Source organism: Astatotilapia calliptera, chromosome 1 (genome assembly GCF_900246225.1).
Source record: "Astatotilapia calliptera chromosome 1, fAstCal1.2, whole genome shotgun sequence".
Classification (NCBI taxonomy): domain Eukaryota; kingdom Metazoa; phylum Chordata; class Actinopteri; order Cichliformes; family Cichlidae; genus Astatotilapia; species Astatotilapia calliptera.
The window spans coordinates 3,865,265-3,887,781 of NC_039302.1; the positions used below are offsets into that span (position 1 = coordinate 3,865,265).

Sequence of the window (22,517 nt, forward strand, 5' to 3'; positions counted from 1 at the left end):
CACATTCCAACACTTCAAATGCATCAGGAGCTGTCCGCTCAGCGCAGCATCAGCACCACGGAAATACACGGATACACAACAAATTCAAAAGTGTTAAATGTTTTGGTGTTAATAGTCTTCTTGCAAAAGTAGAGTTAATTTTACTCTAAGCAGAGTCACATTATTTTAATGTAACTCTGAGGTGTAAAATGATAGTAGTTAAAATAGAGTGTTAAAAATGAGTGTTTCTCTGTCAAATCTGGAGGTGTTACAATGGAAACATTAACTCTTGACCTCTTAACTCTGAACTCCTAGAGGGGCTATGACACCAACAGAGTAAATTCACAGACTCCGCCCCCAGCACGGCTCCAATCGAAGCTGAAGTGAAGCCGTTTCAGAACATTTTGCTCTACATATTTGAGTTGTTTGCCATGCTTGGTAAGTCATTTTTTCAAAGATTGTTTCAATTATTATTATGAGCTTTTACTTCTGTGGCTCTTTGGAGTTGAGACAAAGCTGTGTGGAAGGCATTAGCCATGTTGCTCGGTGATAGCATAATATTCTGTTTTAGCTAGCTGAAAGGTATCGTTTGCGGGCAAATACCACAGCCTTGAAAAAAAGCTTGCATGTGAATTTTCAGTCAAACTTTTGGTCAAATACACCTAAAACAATGTCTAGAATGTGAAATGTTGGTATAATGGTGCTGCTTGAAGCCTGAAAACAATCGCCCATAAAAATAAAATAAAAAACGAGCAAACAGCAGTAGCAGACGTCCTGACTGGATTCTACGTTAGCATAGATCCCTCCAGAGTTTTGTGCACACGGTTTAGGTAAAAATTAAAAAGGTTGAGGTTTTACATTTAGTTCAGTATTACCTGTTGCCTGTGTCTTTGTCTTTTAGGAAAATACTTTACACAAGTAATGGCTCAAAGAGGATTCCTTTTTTTTTTTTTTTACTGTGCTGCAATTGTTTACTGGATTATTTGTGCCATTAATTAGTGTCAACTAATTTTTATTCAATCTCCGCACAGGATATGCTTGTGAAGATGGAATATGGGGGAGAGCAGAAGTGCGTTGAAGTTCCACAAAGTGATGAATGAAGGACATGCATATTGTATTGAAGAAATAAGTGATGAGAATGCTGTTATTTGCATTTACCAGCTCACCTATGTCAGACCTTTTGATAAACAAAATTCTAATGAAAGTGAGAACATGTACACTGTTACATCTTTCAGAAAATGTTTTGAAATTGTGGTGCACAGTTCAGAATAAATGTTTTTCAAAAACCTTTGCATCTTTTTAGTAAATGTTTATTTCCAAAAGAAATTTCTAGAAGTTCAGAACTGTAAAATTCCCGCTTTTTAGAATGAATTAGAAGATAACTCTTACGTAGTTAAACTAAAATACTCTTTGAGAGTTAATATATAAACTCTTAACACCAAGTGTTAAATTATCAACTCCAGACAGATTTGGTGTTTAACACTAAATCAGAGTTAACGTACCAACTCTCCAAAAAGAGTTAAATTAACACTCTCTGGTGTGGACCCATATAGACACTTTAATAGTGTTGAAATCAAATCCGACAGTGTTAATTTGGACATGCTGGATTTGCTGTGTACATCTGTAGACTCGAGACAGAATTCACAATGTGTTTTTGGGACTTTCAGGTGTATGGACCAATGTTTTCTTTTCTGATCGAACCAGAAAGCTTTAATGAACAGCTGGATTTGTGTCGCATTAACTGGCTGAGTTAATGCCAGTTAATGCGACATCGAAATGCAGCTGATTGAACTGAAAAGCTCGATTCGACTGGAATCCACAGTTGTGCGTGTTCATGGAGCTGCATTTTCACCTGCTGGACATCACTACCTGACAAGTTTAACTGTCTTCAGAACATTGCAGAGGCCTTGTTGACAGTATTTGGCTCAACATATCTGTGTGAGCAGATTTTCTCTCACATGAGTGTCCTCAGGTAGCCGTCTGAATGCTGGACACTCGGAGACCTGTGTCTCTGAGTGGGAGACCAGAGATCACATTAACATGTGTATCTCTGTATTAACAAACATGCCATATTGGCTCAGTTTATTTTTCTTATCATTGTTGTGAGGAGAACATAAATAACATTTGCATTTTCTGTTGTACAGTTCATTTGCTGTTATGATGATCTTGTTATGGATAAAGTTTTTTTTGCTTCAAAATAGCTGATTTGCACTTTGCCAACATCTGCGAACAAATAATTCTGTAAAGTTGTTCTATATAGTGTGTAACTGTTGATATAGATATAGATTATTAAATGTATTGCTAATGCAATGGTTGATTTGTCACACTCATCATCTGAAAGGTTGCCGACCCCTGATCTACATCTAGCTAAGGGGCTAATATTACCTTATTATTGGTAGCAAAATCATACCTGAGTGAGTCCAAATGCTAGATGGCTAGTTTGCTAATTTAATCGCACCTGCCAAAGTGATTCTTGGTGCTATTATGTGAAATAAACCAGCTAACTGTACAAAGCTAAGATGCATAGTTTTATGTAATTGTAGAGGCAGTTAGCCAGCTTGATGCACGACCTACATCTGGTATTGACAGGTTGACAATTAACATTATTACTATGTCTTCATAGTGTAAATATCAACACTTCACTGAGTTCTTTTGATTCCTCAGAGGCATCCGATGGAAGACCAAACACTGCTCAGTAGACCATTTAACACTTTATTGCTTCTAGAAGGGAGATGCGTCCTGCATGACACGCTGCTGCGGACCTCAAAATGCTGGTGTGCCCCTGATAGTTTTATTACAGAAGCTCTCTCATTCTAGTCTAAACCACAGTGTCTCAGTAACTTTCCACCAGAGATGGTCCCCTCTTATCTACATTTTCTCAGGCGTGAGCGAGAGTCTGCAGCTTTCTACTCCCCAAGGACACGTAGTCTCATGCCTTTATTTTTCAGGGCTGTGTCCACTTAATACTACTACATGACTTTCTAACACTTATTAATGTAAAAGCAGAGCATTATTGAAGCACTGCAAATCATTTTATCTCAACAATAGGCAGAGTTGCCATAATCACAGCATTCAGCAAAACTTTAAACTGATCTTTTTCTGTGATGTACAGAAGCGTTTTAATGGTCTGGGTAAAGGTTGGATTAGAGTTTGTAAAAGCTTTTTAGTTGTGTGTGAAATTTTCTTAAAAGTCTGTCAATGAGTAGAAAAATACACATACATGCACTCCAAGGATTATGGTCCTGTTACTTTGTATGTAAGGACATGGTTTTTACAATGTTTTTAATACACAGTGATGTTCTTTATGCTGTGTGTGGCTAAACAAGTGATAATGAAGTAAATGAGCAGCAGATTAAAAGTGTGAGCTGATGTTGATGTAACCTGTTTAAAACTTCCCGTTTCATTAAAATCCATTTACATCTTCTGATACGTGTTCATTAGTGAGGCACTAATTTGCCAAAGGAATTCCAATTATGGATGGCTAACTTTAACCCCCCCCACCACCACCGCCCCCACACACCTTTCCTGCTGCTCATCTTGTCACCAGTTGATAAGATTTCACTGACATGAACTTTTCACTCTCATTCATTGCCTTGCCTCAGTCCACATGAATCAGTATTCATTTGTGTTGAACAGCTGCCAAACAGTTGCCAGCTAACAATCAGCCACCATCAGCGCCAAATCATCATTACTGAAAAAGTGATACAGACAGCGGAACATTTTGAGGAGCATGGATTCAATCCAATTTTGAAAATCAGCAATGGTGCCAAACTACAACTCATCCTTTATGAGAGTATAGTTACTTTAACTTCCTGTCTGTTTTCAAGGCTTGGGATAAACTGTCAGCGCATAAAGCAATTACATTAATGGCATCTGCCAATGTGCCAAACTGTCTGCACCAGCATCACAAGGATCAAACACAGGAAAAAAAGAATGCATGAATAACTTACAGAAGTCTTTTGTCACCAAGTATGTGCACTTGACCTCTAAATAGAAATAAACTAATGGTTTAATAACTCTATAAGGATAAAAAAAAAATAGGGTAGCATATCAAAATTAAATGTATGCCTGTTGCAGAGCTGAGGGTGTCCATGCCTTGGTAAATGTGTTTGCTTCCCAGTCGACACATTTATGGAAATAGCATCTTTGGATATATTCTTAACCCACACAGCATGAGAGGTGGATGTAGAATATGGACTTAATTAAGCCCAAGCACCAAGCAAGTCCAATCCAATTACATGCAATTCAAAGAAAAAGAGCTAATGTGGGAGTGGCTCAAAACGTGGCATGGCCTCGTCGCTCTCCAACAGATTTAAAGAGGCATGACCAAACCCTGTGAATCTGCGACTCAGTGTATTTTAGCTCAGAGTTTGGTACAGTCGGTAAACATGAGCAGTGTTATAAGTAGTGCATTTATCAGGAAGTGTACAAGAGAGAAAGTTCTGCTGTCAGCACTAACTGATTATCTGTCAGCTTGTCTAATATAAAAGCCTGTCTCCTTAAAAAATTATCTACTGATCTCCCGATGATGTTTGAAGTGTCTCTTTAAGGATACATGCATGATTTTCCCATAGACTGTAAATAAGAGATGGTCCTACAAAGCTTCATGCTGAGATGTGGAACAGTTTTTAGAGCTTGACAGCAGCTGCTCAAGGCAACCAAAGGGTAATGATAAAGACAGAGATTTTGGACAGAAACATGTAGTCTGTGAATGTTGGGACCTTTCACACACACTGACTCCATCATCAATGTCCATCTCTGTTGTTTTTCCCTCTGCAGCAGGGGAGACTGCTACACAGCATGCTGCCACTCATGTGTCCTGTGGACTCGCCTAAACTTTGACACATCCTGTCATCTTGCTTGTACTGCTGAACTGAAAGACAAAGCTCGTCCTTGTGGAGCACCCACAGTGCCCACTGTTTGGTTCACTTGCACACTTGCATACTGCCACTGGATGTGTGAGCTTTGTTTTCATCAGCTTTGTTTCAGCTATGCCCACAAGCAATGGCAATGATGAAAAATCTATAAGATTTATGGAAATTCACACAAGTTGATATGCATGACGGCCAACTTTGGTCCACTTTGTGGCTCCAAGTGGCCACGAACAGGAATCACCTGGGTCAGCAAACCTGTGATTTATGCGACCGCCAGTTCTCCATCAGGACCATGAATTCCTTGTGGCTGGTACTGCAGGGGTCCCTGCATTAAAGCACCAAGGTATCTTCCGTCCTGGCATTAGGATGAGTTGATCTTTCAGACTCAGTCCTGCAAAGCCTTGGTTAGTTTAGTCTCAGCTGCAGCTGAGTTCCCTACAGGTTCCCTACATTTGCTATGGAGAAAACAAATCCACCGAAAGTTAAAATGAGTTGGACATCTCCCATCATTTTCTCTGTAGAAAGGGAAAAGGTCCAAATCATATCAAGCATCCAAGAATTGCGACTGTCACTGATGATGACTCAGAGATGCAGCCTGGAAAATGCTAACTATCAGACAAAATGATTCAGAGAGAGAAAAAATCTATCATGCTACGCTAACACAGCCAGCTGGCTGGTGGCTACACCCATGTACGCTAAACCTAACTACAAGATTCTCAGCTCGCATGATTCGTAGTCACACTTCAAACAGGTGTGTTATTCATTCCAGTTCATTTTAGGCTTTCTGATTGGATGAGGACAATGTCACGTGTTCCTTGTGACCTGTAATTTAAGGTCTGCTCAATGAAAGCAGCTTCGGCTGTGTTCACACAGTGTGTGTTCGATATATGTGTTTGTTCACGGAGGACACAGTGGGTACTATTTCGCCTTGACTGCAGTGTTGCTCTTTGGGAATCAGAAAATAAAGATGTCATCCAAAACCCTGAAATCCTCATTTATGCCTTTGTTTATTTTTAGTTCTGTCTTTGCCCTAAAATGTGACAATGTGTGGATGGAAGAACTGAAGTAAGAAGTGAAAACAAAGGGTCTGACAGAGGACTGAAAAATCCTCAGACAGGAGCTCACAAAAGGCTACTTCTACCTTCAAAACCTGGATCAAATCTCAAAGCTTGAAATGTGAGCAGCGGGGGAGAAATACAAAATAAGCAGAAGAGAAACTGTGCTCCATGACAAGTGACATTCCTGCTGTGTAAAACACTGAAAAACATATCCTATAATTGAGAAAAACATAGACGCAACCTCTGTTGGTTGCAAAGCAATGTGATTCAAACAGTGTGTGATACAAGCATCGGGACCGTGATGAGCTCTGCGGAGAATGTCAGCAAGAAAATTGGTTTAATCTCCCTGTTTGAGGCTGAAAATGCTGCTTTCCATCAACTGCAGGTGAGAATAGCTACACCTGTACACTACTGCCATCTACCGGACAGAAAAAAGATGGCAGGCAGATGCAGAAGCAGCAGTGCTGTTTACATTTAGGTCCTTTATTTAACTAAAAGTAATGACAACTGGTTTCTCTCACTCCAACCTGTCGCAGCAGATGGCTCCGCCCCTCCCTGAGCCTGGTTCTGCCGGAGGTTTCTTCCTTCCCACTGTCACCAAAGTGCTGCTCATAGGGGGTCATATGATTGTTGGGTTTTTCTCTGTATGTATTATTGTAGGGTCTACTGTACAATACAAAGCTCCTTGAGGCGACTGTTGTTGTGATTTGGCGCTATATAAATAAAATCGAATTGAATTAATTTGAATTAAATATGTATGGGACTAATCTTGCTTGTAGTTTTGCTATGGTTTGTCATATTTTTAACAGACGGTGGCTGTGTCCCAATTCAGGGTCTGCACGCTTGAAGTACGTATTTTAAGTGCGGTTACATCACCGCCACGCGACGACGGCTGTCCCAATTCGAAGTGTACTTCAAATGCATACTCCAAATCCGTCGATTTCCCCAAATATCAAGCGTGGTCCGGTGCACGCTTCGTGGTCCCATATATCCCACAATTCATAGCGCGGCGGTGGGTGTGGATAATTTTGCCGCAAAATATGGCAGAAGGGAGGGGCCTAAGAGGTTTTTTTTTTTTTTTCAAAACTTTATTGAAATTATAAAGCGAACAGTCAGTCATTCCAGTTCAGTTTGTACAGTAGACATACAAGGCAAATAAGAGTAACAATATACAGTACAATGAAATAAGAAGGATGAATAAATAAAGGATAAAAAAAGAAAAAAGAACAAAAGGGGGGAATGTGACAGACTTCATAACAACTTTGTATTTGAAAGTTGTAACAGCTCATTCGTTAAACATTTCTGAATGAATTTCAATCAATGATAAACCTTTTTTATTGGAAGTTAATTTAAGAGAGTTTAAGTAATATTCAATTTCAATCAAAAACAAATTAAATGATGGCATTTAGTTTTGAAATTTATGTATATGGAATTTCCCTAATAAGATGGAGCGGCCGAAGAGTGAACTGTCAAAAGTACTGAATATGACGTCACTTATTTATGTGCGAATGTTTAATAATGAAAGTCAGTCATATATCCACAAACACAACAAGCTGAAAGTCAGTGATATATGTATATGTGTGTATATATATATATGTATATATATGTGTATATATATATATATATCATAATAATCTGACAATACTATAATATTGGCCATATTATATTTACATTACCACAGTGAGATGACTTTAGTCTCATGAACAACTTTAACTAATTGTTATTTACTAACTAATCTTAAATGAAATGAAGCCCAACTATCATGTTTTACAGTCCCGTGGTTTCAGCCTCAGATACTCAACTAATCAAAGTGATGTCATAACAAAAATGAATGACCAACAAAACATTTTTCTCCTTCATTTCTGTCACACAAAGCTGTATGTAACGTGTCTCGCGGTTAGTATCATGGTTGCTAGGCAACCTGAACAGCGAGATGAAGCGTATACCGTCCCATTTCACAAGCCTCTCACTTCCGCACTTCTCATACTTATAGTACGCACCGTACGTAGTACGCGTAGTGCGCGTACTTCAAGCGTGCAGACACTGAATTGGGACACAGCCTATATGTTTGTGTATGTCATAACTATAACTGTGCACATGTACAATGCAGATAAAAACAATACAAGTAAATAATTACATTGAGCAATAACTATTTATTAAGAACTTTAATACAAATAAAACAGGACATCTTTCTGCAATGATAATAGAAAAAAGAAACATTGAGGTAACCTTGAGCAATAACAGGAAAAACATTAATTTTGACATATTTTAACAATAACAGAAAATCCTCTCATCTTTAGCATTACAAAACTGGTAAAACATTTGTTCTGTTATCTTTTAGCAGTAATAAAAAAGAAAAACATTCATATATGGACCAATAGCTGTACGTACCAGTGTGTTTAAACCTGCGAGGGTTTGTAAAAATAAATACCACCCTGCAGCGGCTGTAACACTCTTGTTGTCTGTCAATAACAATCATTCCACGTCACGTCTGCTGATCTGGTCACAGCTGATAAAACATTTTTCCTTCCTGTATGTTTGGCACTGTCATCAGCTCGATGCACAGATGCATAAGTCAGCGCATTCTCCTCACGCTCGCCCCATCTCACAAGTGACAGGCATCTATGAAGAATACTGGAGTACTTTTTAGTGCTTTTTTAAATGCATTGCATTAAAAAAATCTATGTTTGCATTACTGATAATAATCCTGCTCACACTTGGTGATGATTTGTATATCAGCTCCAGCAGTGCCAGATTCGTCTGCATGCTCTCCAGCATCCTTTCACCTCCTCAGTCTGGGTTTATTCAACATAATTAGTCTGATAGATTTTACTTGAATAAACAAGTTTTGAACTAAATAAATACAACTTAAATTCTTATGATGGACATTTGCAGCAAAAACTTGTTGTACTTCTAAATCATTGGCAAAATCATTTATTAAATTATGAAATTATGAAATAACTCTGGATGCATTTTCAATAACACTGTCGACCAAAATTACCAGAGCCCACTACTGCACTAAGTATGGATGCTGTAGTCTGGTAGTGTTATATAATCAGGCAGCACTCTGCGTTTGTTGTCGACCACTTGGACTTTTTTCACAGTTGCATCCTTCTTCAGATGAAACTTCTTTTTATCACACTCGACGGTATCAGAGACAGCAACCGGGTGTGTGTCTGTTCTCCTCTCTCTCTCCACAATCTAATTCACTGGTGAGATCACCCAGGAAAGGTCCTAAAGGTGGAATCCACTCACCTGGTTGTGAGGTAAATATAAATATGCTTGCAGGATCTCCTCTGACACAGTCTTTCTCATAATAGTCATCGACGTGCTTCTGCTGCTCCTCAGGAGCTTTCACAGTTTCCGGATAACCAACACACCGACGCCATGGGAGCAATCGTCTGTATGTTACGTGTTTGGTGCCATGAGAGCAGTTTGGAATGAATCTATACATGTAAATGTGTTTTACGCTCTGATCATGATCACTTTGGAAAACACTGTCTGATGGGGTTAAGGTTAGGGTTAGGGCTGGAATAGACAGCTGGAGCTAGTGTTACCGCCACGAGCAGCATTCTACTGGATTCAATTATGAATCTGGAGCGTATCGTAAGGATGCTGAAGGGTACCTCTTGCCTTACTATAAGATGCCTCAGGACATGATAAATCATCGGTATGTTGGGAATGAGAAACTGGATGCCTCCTGCTTATGCTGTAAAAAAGTTTGGATGTAATTGTTAAACAGCGTGTCTGTCTTATTGGGAAAGTGCCATACTTCATCAATACAACCTGTTTTGTAGCCTCAGCATCACCATACATACAGCTATGCAGCTGGTTCTGCTCCTCACATGGAAGGACAGACAGAAGCACAAAGTGTTCCTGTCATTGTTTGGAATATACAAATACTGAGGTACGCCACCCAGCTTAAACAGATGCTGCCACTCCTGATCTGTGCAACTCCATTTCTTCATCCGCTTTAGAATCATCATTGCTTTGATGACCTGATGCAATTTCACCAAGAAATATATATACACATGTACACTACCAGTCAAAGTTTGGACACAGCTTCTCATTTAATGGTTTTTCTTTATTTCCATGACTATTTCCATGGCAGATTATCACTGAAGGCATCCAAACTATGAATGAACACATGTGGAATTATGTAATAAACCAAAAAGTGTGAAATGTTTTATATTTGAGCTACTTCCTAATATCCCCCCTTTGCTTTGATTCCTGCTTTGCTCACTCTTGCCTCTCTCTCCATGAGCTTCATGAGGTCGTCTCCTGAAAAGGGTTTTCCAACAGAAGGAGTTCCCAGAGATGCTGAGCACTTGTTGGTCCTTTTGCCTTCACTCTGCGCTCCATCTCATCCCAAACCATCTCCACTGGGTTTAGGTCAGGTGACTGTGGAGGCCATCAGCACTCCATCACTCTCCTCGGTCAAACAGCCCTCACACGGCCTGGAGGTGTGTTTGGGGTCACTGTGCTGTTGAAAAATAAATGATGGGATGGCATGTCACTGCAGGATGCTGTGGTAGCCATGCTGGTTCAGTGTGCCAACCAGCTGTTGAGGATTTATTTTTAACCACCAGCAAAAATAAGAGAAATTTAAAAAAAAAAAAAAAAGCCAAAAATTCTCTTTCCCAGTTTTATTTATTTTTTTATATTTCACATACAGCAGCTCTGTTTGTATCAAAAGCAGTCATGTTTGACCAGTTGAAATGAGAAACTGACAGCCCCAGGCCTAACACACTGATACAGGTACAGGCTGGGAAATGACATTACTGTACTATGATATTTCATAATCATAATTACATTTGATAATTTAAAGGAAAATTCATTTTTTGTAGAACTAAGGACCGTAAACAGGTGCATATTTCTTAGAAGGAATATGTCGTCAGATTGCACATTTTATTTCTGACAGTGAAAGTTTTGTGAAAGTTCATATTATTTAAACTTAATGGAAAATTTAGATCAGTTAAAAAGTTAAACATGGCGACCTGTCTAAATGTCACTGTTGGACAGTTATAATAAACGAACAGTAAAACACAGGTTTCCTTTAATGTGTCCTCCTGTGAGGAAACATACATGTAGCAAAGCTGGTAAAATCGAGACCCTGTTAACCTAGCACCTACGCATTTCAAAAACACAAAAACAACTGTTACTAAAGACAGAGCTGTGCATATCAAACCATGTATCTTACATTATGATGCATATAAATCAGCAGGTACTCTAAAAAGACTGATGCTCAGCAGCATCTATAGCAGTATTTTCTTGTGGCCTGTATAGAAAAATCGATGAAGTTACTTACAGAACGAGGGGCGGCCATGGAGGGTATGCATTTAGGTGATGGATAATGACAACGAAAAATGTAAAGTGATAACACAGAACTATTCAACAGGTAAATGAAGAATTTTCATGTCTGTGAGTCTGCTACGGTCAGATTCATCATTAAACAGTGAGCGTGAGTAAGGACATCTGTATGCCGGCCATTTTTTGGGACTGCGTTGACTCATCGGCAGAGAATTCATATTACAACTCATCGACTAGCATGTGGCCCAGGTGGCACACTTCAAAGAAGTATCCACCTCTTAAGTCTGGCATCATTAGCCATTTCAGGTTCCAGACTATTCCTTGGTTTCCCAACTCAAATACTGAGACTTAAGAATGGCCCAAATTTGTTAATCTTCAATGAAATGTTTACTGTGGCTGCTCTAACAGAGGTTACAATAAAGTTTAACATCCATGAAAAAGAAGATTTACAAATAGAGCTGAACATGACAGGAAGTTAGCTCACTAGTCTCCGTCTAAAGATGATAAACCGTGTTCAGACTCTGTCACTTTGGACTTAAATGAAGACAGAAAACTAAACAGCAGCAATGTTTCAAGGTTTTTGGAAGTTGGCCTAGCTGGTGGCTACCTACAGAGCTACAGTTAGGATAATTATTAACACAGTAAAGGTAAAGGGGATGAACGACAACATTTTTCCCCTCGATAAATTCAATGTGAGCGTCCCCGATGGGCACAGACAAAGGAAACCTTATGGCAGGGAAAAGACGTGGAAAATGAAGAACACCTAATGCATCTGTAAGGTTAGTCATTAAACTGAAACACATGTTTAGTGCCAGTTTGTGCCAGTACAGCACTGACACAAGAGATTTTTCCTTGTTGGGTTGAGTACAAAGGGTAGTTATGTTTGCGGTTTGATGTGCATGTAAGTAAGCTGTTATAACTGTAAACTCCTTTGATGTGCTAAGTAAAAGAAAGACTACTGTACTGTATGTACTGATTACATCTTTAGACATCATCTGGTTACATTGCTCAATAAACTCAAATCCGTGATGCACCAGACTCAAACAAGCTCTCCTCCACACTGCTTTCATTCATAAAATGCTCAACAAACCCCCGACATCCTGGCTAACAGGTGGATTTTCCTGTTTCAGCTAAGCTAGCCAACAACGAAGACCCAGTGGGAGAGAGTAAAAGTGGACATCATATGCTTGGTTTTTTAAGAAAAAAAAAAACACTGTTGTAGTCAGAGGCAGTACAAAAGTGACCCCTTAGATTGCTGAGTTATCTACCATAGAGTAATGTAAGTAAGTCTATTAGCTGCAAACAACCACGTTCTGCACTGACACAAGATGGCACTAAACATGCTCTAAAAACTTAAAACACGTATTTCTTAAATCCAGCTTCACGTATAGCAGGGGTGTCCAACTCCAGTCCTCGAGAGCTGCTGTCCAGCGCAGCTGAATCAAATGGTTGGATTACCTCTTCAGCATGCATCAAGTTTGGCAAAGGCATGATAACAAGCCATTCATGTGATTCAGGTGTGTCGGAACAAGGATGCGTCAAAAAGCTGCAGGACAGCAGCTCTCGAGGACTGGAGTTGGACAACCCTAAAAGTTAATTTAGAGTAGAGTAGGGCTCTATGGTGTAAATTAGCCTTAATACATTTCATGTCCACTTTATTATGCTGGTTTGGAAGACACGAGGAAAATTCCTAATCCTAAGCTTCATGTACCCGTTGAAATCTTCTGCACAGAGTGACTCTTTTCTGAAGCGTTCCAATAATAAAACTTAAACACCTATTTCTTAATAATAATTGCTTTCTGGCAAGCTGTGAGAACATGGGCTATAGTAAAATTTTTAAATATGAGCATAAAAAGGTGCTGCACATGAATAGCACTAAAAAAACAAAAAAAACAAAAAAACAACCCCACAGAAGCTCACAATGACTACGGGTTATTAGTGGCTTTTTTATATTAAATAAAACAAGATACAAAGTAACACAACACGTTAAAAAGGCAAGACCCTTGATGAAAGTAGTAGGAGCTTGGACCTGGAAGCAGGGTTAATACGTCATCACTTAACAACCAGATAACGAAAGCACTGCTTCACCGTTAGCTCCTGTGTCCACAGTGGAGTCTATCTAGGCCTGCTCCTAACTTATCAATTAAAATTTGCATTGACATGGTTTTTTGTACTCTAACCAATAGACAAAGCATAAAATGGCAAGATTTACATTATTGCTTTACATAATTTATGGCTAAAGTTAGGTATAGAAATACTGTTACTGGGCTAAAGACTGAGACGTGATGAGATGAAGCAGAATGTACAATGGTAATAGGGATGGCAGCCAACATAGGTGGACTGATATGATTAGGACTATGATAGAGTTGAGTCTGCAGGTGGCGAAACCTGCAAGCTTTGTGACCCATTAACCAAATTCAATCGTCTGTAATGTGCTTTTACAATAAAACTTGACCAGCAGGTAAAGCAGGTACATTCTGAAAATGTAACCAACGAAAGTAACCAACACAAACACATCCTGTTTTAACAGAAAAGCATCCTGAGCTACAAAAATATCAGACTTTGTGTAAAGATTGCAAATTAAATTTGAAGTATCAGCATTAATCTCAGTTTTTAGATGTTTCGATGACATACTTGACAAAGAATCAACCAGGAACGGCCACAGACTGAGCCACCTGGGAGGTGGTGCAGGTAATAAAAACGATGTATGATTCTGCATCTCTACATTGTTTCAGCCTTCTATAAATGTATACATTTCTTTAAATTACAGCACAAAACATACAGACGACCCTACCACCCAGCAGATTATCCAGTGATGATCATCATCCAGGTAGTTTTCTTTCAAATAAGGTCAAAATTTAGTTTTACTAGGTCATTACTAAAAATATAATTAACCCTCTGACATGTAACTAATCATAGATCAGTGATGTGGGCGTAGAGCTCGACTCTGGAGGAAGAGAGTGAAGGATGTTGAACAATCCTGCACATCCATCCTGAACAGGCACATGCACTGTGACTTTGATCACAGAGACTGAAACCTGGATTTTTTCGCTTGCCAGTATCTTGTGTATGTATCACAGAACATTTCTTTTAATATGTAAATAAGAATATTTATATACAATGAACTTACAACAAAAAGAGAAAGAATTATCATTAGATCAAACGAGACTGTTGAATCATCCCATTTCCAAAGTAAAATCACTAGTCTTGTTAACTTCTACTCTTTGGTGTAATGCTATCTGTAAAGTCTAATTGTTGAATGTTGTCATTGTGCTTCTTAAATTTGTAAGGTCTGAGTTCAATCTATAGGATCAAGACATTCCTTTGTCTCTGACCACTGGCTGGAGAGGCTTTTATTGCAGATACATTCTATCTGAAAGATCTGTTTCTTGTGATGTTGCTTCCTGCTTTTATGATCCTTTTGGTGAGCAGGAAGTCATGCATACATAGAGACACAACTTCTCACACACTCACTCAAACACACACACACACACACACACACACACACACTCACATGCATACAGATGTTTACACATACACACACATAGTGCCTTGTCTTAGAACCATTTTTGGGGGGTTATGGTGGGCGTTGCTTTGCTGTGATGTGTATTGTGTGAACTGTCTTCCCAATAAAAGGCAGCAAGCGGAGGCCGTCGCCGGGGTCATTTTGTGGTAGGATTCAGAGAATATTCAGGAATTAGAAAAAAAGCATCAAATCCTTAGAAAAAGCCTACGCGTCCCACCAAGATCAGGAAACATTGAACAAAATACGCAAAACAAAACTAGAATTAAATGAGATAATTGATAAAATAAAAATAAAAAAACAGAATTCTTAGTACGTAGCTTACAAAGTTACAAACATGGTAATAAATCCGGTCAATTTCTAGCACACCAGCCAAAAATAAATAAAGAAAAAACAACTGTATGTGCTGTTCAAGATTCATCTGGGAACACAGTATATGACCCGAAACAAATAAACAACATTTTCAGGAATTTCTATAAAACGTTGTATTCACCACAAATAATGTGGAACATAAAATCAGCCTTTATGTGGATGATGTGTTACTTTTTCTCCAAAACTCACAAACCAATATCTCTGGGGTGATTGAATTGATAAACTCTTTTGCAAGAATATCAGATTACTCAATTAACTGGTCAAAATCTACAGTCCTCCCGATTAATTGCTCCTTCCATAATTCTTCTTCAACACTACCACAATCGGGAAATATAAAATATTTAGGTATTAATGTTTCTCCCAAGCTTGCAGATCTAACTAAATTAAACCATATCCCACTTTTAAAGAAGGTAGAAGGCGATCTGGCTAGATGGAAATGTCTACCCATATCACTCATGGGAAGGGTTGCCGCTATAAAAATGATGGTCTTACCAAAAATAAATTATTTATTCTCAATGATTCTCACTTCGGGGGTGGGGTGCCCTCAGCCTCTCGGCCTGGAGCTCGGTCACTCTGGCACAGTTGGTTGCAGGCGGAGCTCACGGGCACGTCACTGCAACCCCCCCTGGCTTTGGCTCCGCGGCTGCTGACTGACCCCTCATCTGGGGCTTTCCTCAGGTCTTTCTGGGATAGTGGCGCGGCTGCCCCTCTGTTGGTCTTCCTTGGCCTCTTGTGTTCTGGATGTCTGGAGTTTTGCTCACAGGTGTACACACGGGTGCTCACAAACACAAACTACACCCTTTTTGGCTCCTACCTCAAAGCACACTGTGCGCTGTCGATCTTACATGCTGCACAGTAATGTTTAATATTTAGTATTTACTGTTATATTCACATATATCATCCTGATGTTGTTTATTATGTTGCTCTTTTTTTTTCTTCTGCTTGTTTTCTCTTTTTTCTTTCTCAACAGGTGATCCAGGTGATTGATAGATGGATTTTTTGTCCGCTTATTTTGTTGTTTTTTGCCCTTTATCCCCGTCCCTCTTCCCCGCTGTTTTTCTTTCCCTCTTTCTTTTCCCCAGTCAAATCTGTCCCGTATTTAGCAAGTGAAAATAAAATAAACAATTAAAAAAAAAGGTGAATCAAATAGACCATTACGGCAAGGCTGGGACGGTCCATTTGGTAAAGTAAATCCGTTGGGCATCTTTCTTCACCTTTAGACGAAGAAAGAATTCTGATGGCAAAAGAGCCAAACGGGACGGGCAAAAAAAAAAAAAAAAAAAAAGGATTCAGAGTACTTTCTGAGACGCTGGCTGGGGCCTCCCTTGCTAGCAAGTAAAAGATGTTCGTCTTGTTTTTGTCGTTAACGAGAATAAGTCTCTAAACTAGTGGGGCTTGTGGAAACACAGACCCAACACTATCTGTGACTTTCTCAAGTCTGAAGCCATGCGTTGTGTTTTTTTTTTTTTTATTAAGATTCAGAGGAGCTCACTTCCACAGTCTGGGACCTGTGACTGGTGTGTTTTTGCTGCCTAAGAGGCACAAAAACAACCAAACAGACGTTTGACAGCAAGTCTCATGGATTCATTCACTGTGACTTTCTTCTGTTCTGATGCTGCACGTGGGTAAAAATTCCACAAACAGGGGTGGACACACACACACACACACACTCTAGGCAGTGGAGAGACTGCCTTTAGTGCAACACATCCCTTTCTTCACACTGCATAGTTGTTGTTTCTTCCTATGAGGCAGGGTCAGTATTGCTCCTCAAAGCTTGTTTTTTGTAGTATTGCTCTTATTATATTGAATTCTAATCATGTTAACATGATTTTTCTTTTGGAAATACAGGAGGGATAACACATGTTTAATTGTTTCTTTGTTTTTACTTTTGTAATCCTCTGTGTAATTTGTAAAGTGTGTCTGCTAATCTGAGTGGAGGCTTGCTGCATATTCTTGTTTTACAGGAAAGGGAAAAGTTTAAATGTTGCATTCTTTTTCCAGCATCTAACAGAGTAAAAAGCTTTTAAGCACACACAAAGTAAAATATACAGCTCAGTGTCACAGCCACCAGGTGGTGCTAAAGATTTACTGCTGTGAATATCTGCAGGAGGTGCCGGGACACATGCAACAGATGGGCAGCTGAGGAGGAGGAGGCTGGATGAATGCGAGGGAGGATGGGGGTCACGGTGAAATCATAGAGACTGATTCTATGGCTGTTAAATCTCTGCTGCTGAAGGGAGGAGGACCTGTCGCATGGGTGTTTTAATTACACACAATTTAACCGATAAAAATCATTCGTTATATTGGGTAAAATGAATCAGCTGTCTTCATCATGTTTACTATTTAGTTTGTCTCCTTGGCTACAAGAAAAGACACAACATTAACATCTAAAACAGAGAACTTTGGGGATTTGATGCCTCAGAAGGGATGAGGCCTCAATATAATCTTGCTGACAGCACTGCACAGTAGTTTATTACTCATCAAATCAGATTTAAAAACAAAAAACAACTCATCTTCAGGTAAATTGAAAGAAATGGTGACTGAAGAATCTGTATTTATCCTGTGTTATTTCATCAGCTACACCCTGGGCCCTGCAGTGAAAGTTAGGACAGAGTTAATGACAGTCACAGAGGGCAGATACAACATGATGTGAAAGCTCTACAACTCTTCGACACGGCAGACAGCTTGTGCTAAAAATAACATAAAATAAAAGGTTTGCATACACAGGGGGCCACACATGTACACCAGAACACGGCACCCTGGTACAAAGGAGAAGAGCTCATCGAAAGTGTTGTGAACAACCACCGAGTTGCTTTGATGGCAGTACGAACATCATGGCACACAAACAGAACCAGATTTTGCACTGTATGCCTCATAGAGACTGGAAACGAACGCAGACTGGTCCCAGACCACTGCAGAAACAGGAACAGCTTTAATTTAACACATGGATTCATTTGAGTTTTCTTCTTTTCTCAGTTATTGATTTGATATTTCCTTAGTGGGCCTAATAGACTGTATATAAAAGATGGACGACTACCCATCGTTTTTGAACCTTTTTTTTTTTTTTTGATGATGGATGTCACAATATTTGCTGAGTATGAGGTATGAGCTGATGGTAGAAAGCTTGGTTAGCAAGCTGCTATGAATGCAATGCACAGAAACACATGTGCTATCTGCTAGTTAGTAATAGACGTATAAATGACTATAATTTCACTCACCAAAAACAAAGCACAGAGCTTGTACAGTCTGCAACTCACAGCAGCACATACCAGTTGTCACATAATTTCAATAAAGGCAGACAGCCATCAATTAAGCAGCCATGACAATAGGATATATTTAGGGCTGGATCATGTGACCCTGAGTCCTCCCTTAGTTATGCTGTCATAGGCATAGGCTGCTGGGGGATCCCCATGATGCACTGGGTGTTTCTTCAATGCATCATGGGACTTGTGTTAATAGACCTCTCTGCACTGAATCATACCTGTTATTAAGCTCTGGCTCTCTTCCACAGCATGTCTCTATCCTGTCTTCCTTCTCTTGCCCCAACCAATCACAGCAGATTGCCCCGCCCCTCCCTAAGCCTGGTTCTGCCGGAGGTTTCTTCCTGTTAAAAGAGAGTTTTTCCTTCCCACTGTCGCCAAAGTGCTTGCTCATAGGGGGTCATTTGATTGTTCGTTTTTTTCTCTGTATCTATTATTGTAGGGTCTACTGTACAATATAAAGCGCCTTGAAGCGACTTCTTTGGCGCTGTATAAATAAAATTGAATTGAATGACTTTAAGCTAAATGGATGAGTTAAAAAACTACAGATTCCAAAATAAATGTTTGTATTGTTTTGTAAGTTTGGCAATTCCAACATAGGAGTCTCTATGCACCGACTCACTTTCAGAGCTAGCATCAAGTGGTGATTAAAGGAAATGCAGTTTTTGTCACTTTGGAACTGGAGATCACGGCTGTGGTGCTGTGCTATGTATCTGAGCAATGACTCATACAGTATTTTCAGTAAATAGCACTGAAAATGTTGCAACTGATGTCACTGGATAGAAGTCAAGAGGACGTTGGGATTATTTGATCATTTTGCTAATATCAGCTGAGACTATGATCAATGTAACATAACATTTCCACAAAGTATCCAAAGTTGTAGAAGCAGCTGTGTGAATGTGGTGCTTTTCATATGCACTCACTCTCACAAAGGATAAGAACAATTTTACTTTGCAAATTAAAATTAGGAAATTATTTTTGCTACCTTTTAATCTTTTGATCATAAAGTAAAACTGTCTGTGGACAAGTCAATGGATCCAACATCATTCTCTCCAACAAACGCAGGGAACTCAAAGCTTTAACAATCAGGTAAACGAAACAAAAAACAAGTATCAGTGCGAGTACTGTTAGAGGTGAGTCTGATCCAGGTTCAGAAGCCTGGATACATGACGTGGGCTAATGAGACCACCTGACCCCTCAGAGCAAACTCACAGACACGAGAGGAGGACGAGGAGGAGGAAAAACAAACTGAGGAGAAGATGAACTCGGGTTTCTTTGTGTCTGTGTCAGGTGTCCAGGAGATGAAGTACAGCAGCTGCACAGTCGCCATCTTCGGCTGTGTAGGACGCCGCCCCGTCCGCAGTGTCTATGGAAACTGGGCGCAATCTGTCTGGATACACCGGCTTTGGTGCCAGTGACAGTTCAGTCGCTGTTCTGCAGGGTCAGTTCGAGGTCAGCACCGAACAGCTCCTTATAAAGAGGAGGGAAGTGCGATCGAACGATGTCCGGGTAAACGGCTCTGAACGTGCACAGCTTCTCAGTGTGTCGACTGCACAGCGAACGCAACGCTGACGCCTCACATCTGAGCTGATGGGAGAAATGAGAAGAAAGAGGCAAGGAAAGGGAGGAGACAAGGAAACAAGAATAGAAAAGAGGAGACAATAAAGATAAATTAGGATAGAAGCGGAGAAGTGAAAAAAAGAAGAAGAAGAAGAAAAAGACGAAGAAAGGAAGTGGGAATAAATTAATGTTTAGCTCTTTAGAATAATGTGTAATGTGATCACAAAGAGTCTACCATACACAGTCTCATGAGTATTCTTACACCCTTAACTTCACTGGTGCTCAGTGGAGAAATATGAGTTATACAGTTGTACTTCCACACTTGTCCACAACAGGGCAGCAAAGAGCTATTTCTCCATTAGGCATGCCCTGCTGGATTATATTTACCATGTTTTTGGTTAGTTTTCTCTGCCAGCACATTATTATGATTTTTTGCATCTACAACCAACTCATTGGTGCAACAAAAGAATACTGATAACCACAACAACTTTCAGTTGTGCGTCAAACTGTTTCTGAGTTGACAAGTACATCGACAAGCACAATACAGTGCGTTCATTGCAGACATCACTGTGTATGTTTCTGTAATTATGAATCTAACAGTCTGCTCAAAGACTTTAATCAAAATCTTATTTAAATGTTTAGTTATCATTGTTATCTATTCATTTTCAAATTAACTGTTTTACTAAAATGCTGAAAAAAATAGTTAAGCACTTTTTCGGATGTTAAGCTCGAACTTTTCAGAAAAGTCTGTGTGGCTCAAATTTGAGTATAATTTTTAGTTTAGTTCCCGTCTGCATGTTTACGCTCCATTCATGTACTCTGTGTGTGTGTGTGTCACACACACACACACACACAGAGGTTTGCATGCACCACGGGTACCTTGTTCAGGACTTCGTCCTCTCTCTGGTTCTTCTGCAGCACATGTTGCAGAGCAAGCTGAGTCTTCTGCTGCAGCTTCTCCACCTGCAGCTTCTCCTGCAGCCACGACCGATCTAAACACACGCACACACACACACACACACACACACACACACACACACACACACACACACACACACACACACACACACACAGTTATTTAACTCAACAAGTCAGTGTAGAACATCTGATCAGATGGTGAAGGAAGGACGTACCTGCAGAAAGCAGAATGAACGCTGAGAAGAGAGCAAGCTCGTCCTCTGATAGGTGCAGCGAGCACATGCTCTTAGCAAAGTCGAACACCGCCGTGATGAAATCATCACAGCCTGGGAGAACACGGAAAACACCGGAAACATGCTCAGTGACTTACAGAGGCCAACAGAAACGTCAGATTGCATCAGTAGCGTTGTAGAAAATGTAATTATCACATCAACACATATTTTATTATTTAAGACAATCCAACAGACAAGAACTGCGACATCATTCCTGTGCTTTTGTGATCGATGATCCAAAGAAGCAGCCAAACGTTCCCTGTTACTTTTTTTGGGGTGGCTTCTTTTCTGATGCATCTTGAGATGTTTGGAGTAGTTAAAAAATGTTAAAAAGACGCATCTTCAGTCAAAGAGAAGCACTAAAGAGAAGGAGGACATGTGATTTGGAGGCACGGTCTTCCTCTGTGGCAGGCTGCAAGTCAAAGCAGCTGCACGAGTGTTCAAACTTTAGTCTGAGAAAGAAAGAAAAGCAGGCATCTGATTCCACTCTGTTCAGAGGGCACACAGGAAAGGATGAAAAATCAGGAAGAAAACCTGATGGAAATGTGACATTACTTCCTGTATTACTCTGAGCAGTAACCCTGCTCAGAGTAATACAGGAAGTAATGTCACATTTCCATTGCTCAGGTCCCATGCTACACCAACTTTTCCACACATGAAAACCAGGAACCTGAACCAAACAAGCCACCTGGTCCACATGTGTCCAACCTTACAAACCCCTTTCATCAGTGAAAAACAAGGAAAGCATCAGCTTTTGCACACCTGAGGCTTTTTTCCAACTCTGTTTCTGCGTTACACGACCCCACCCGACTCTCAGGAATCAATACAGGAACAGATAAAGCTTCCAAGTACTAAGAGAAGCCTGTAGTGATGAAATTCCAAGAAAATATTTCCCCTGAAAGTTAGCACTGAATCTTGGTAGAGATAAAAGTTATTCACAAAGCGTCTGAGCCCTTAAGAGAGTTCCTGAAGTGAAAAACCGTTAGGAGGGGCTAGGGAGACTTTTAGGAGGCTTAAGAGTTTCTTTAGGAGAGGAAAAAATGGCAGAAGAACCAAGTGTAACAGTACTGGAGGAAGAAGAATATCTGCAGTGTTTAAACCTCAGAGGATGTTCCTTCTCCACCTGCAGACAGTTAGAGATGGAGGGGAGGTTGGAGAGACGGCTGACTTTTTGAACTATTCACTTGGTCTTGCTGTGAGGTGGCAGTGCTAACCACTGCACCTCCGTGCCCCACATTAGAAACTCTCTGAAAGGATTCTCAGAATGTGTGTGGATACCAGCCCAGACCTGTGAGCTGCACTGGCACTTATAAAATCCTCATATTTAGAAATAGAAGTAGTTTGAGTGACTGTGTCCAGTCAGCTGACTGTGCTATAGGTGCACACCTGTA

The 22,517-nt window shown here is 40.0% G+C and overlaps 1 protein-coding gene across 3 annotated transcripts in view; it reads right to left on the reverse strand.

Moving 5' to 3' along the window:
* Window positions 1-18,839: 18,839 nt before the first annotated feature.
* The window catches only part of LOC113008303 (nuclear receptor ROR-alpha-like), a 172,386-nt gene continuing 168,708 nt past the window's right edge, over window positions 18,840-22,517 (reverse strand). For all 3 annotated transcript variants that reach the window (XM_026145671.1, XM_026145747.1, XM_026145830.1), the window contains 3 exons: window positions 21,070-21,180; window positions 20,816-20,928; window positions 18,840-19,963 (listed from right to left, as the gene is read on the reverse strand). In XM_026145671.1, the coding sequence (XP_026001456.1) occupies window positions 19,799-19,963; window positions 20,816-20,928; window positions 21,070-21,180 (389 nt within the window). In that variant the 3' untranslated portion in view covers window positions 18,840-19,798. The remainder of the gene's footprint in view (window positions 19,964-20,815; window positions 20,929-21,069; window positions 21,181-22,517) is intronic.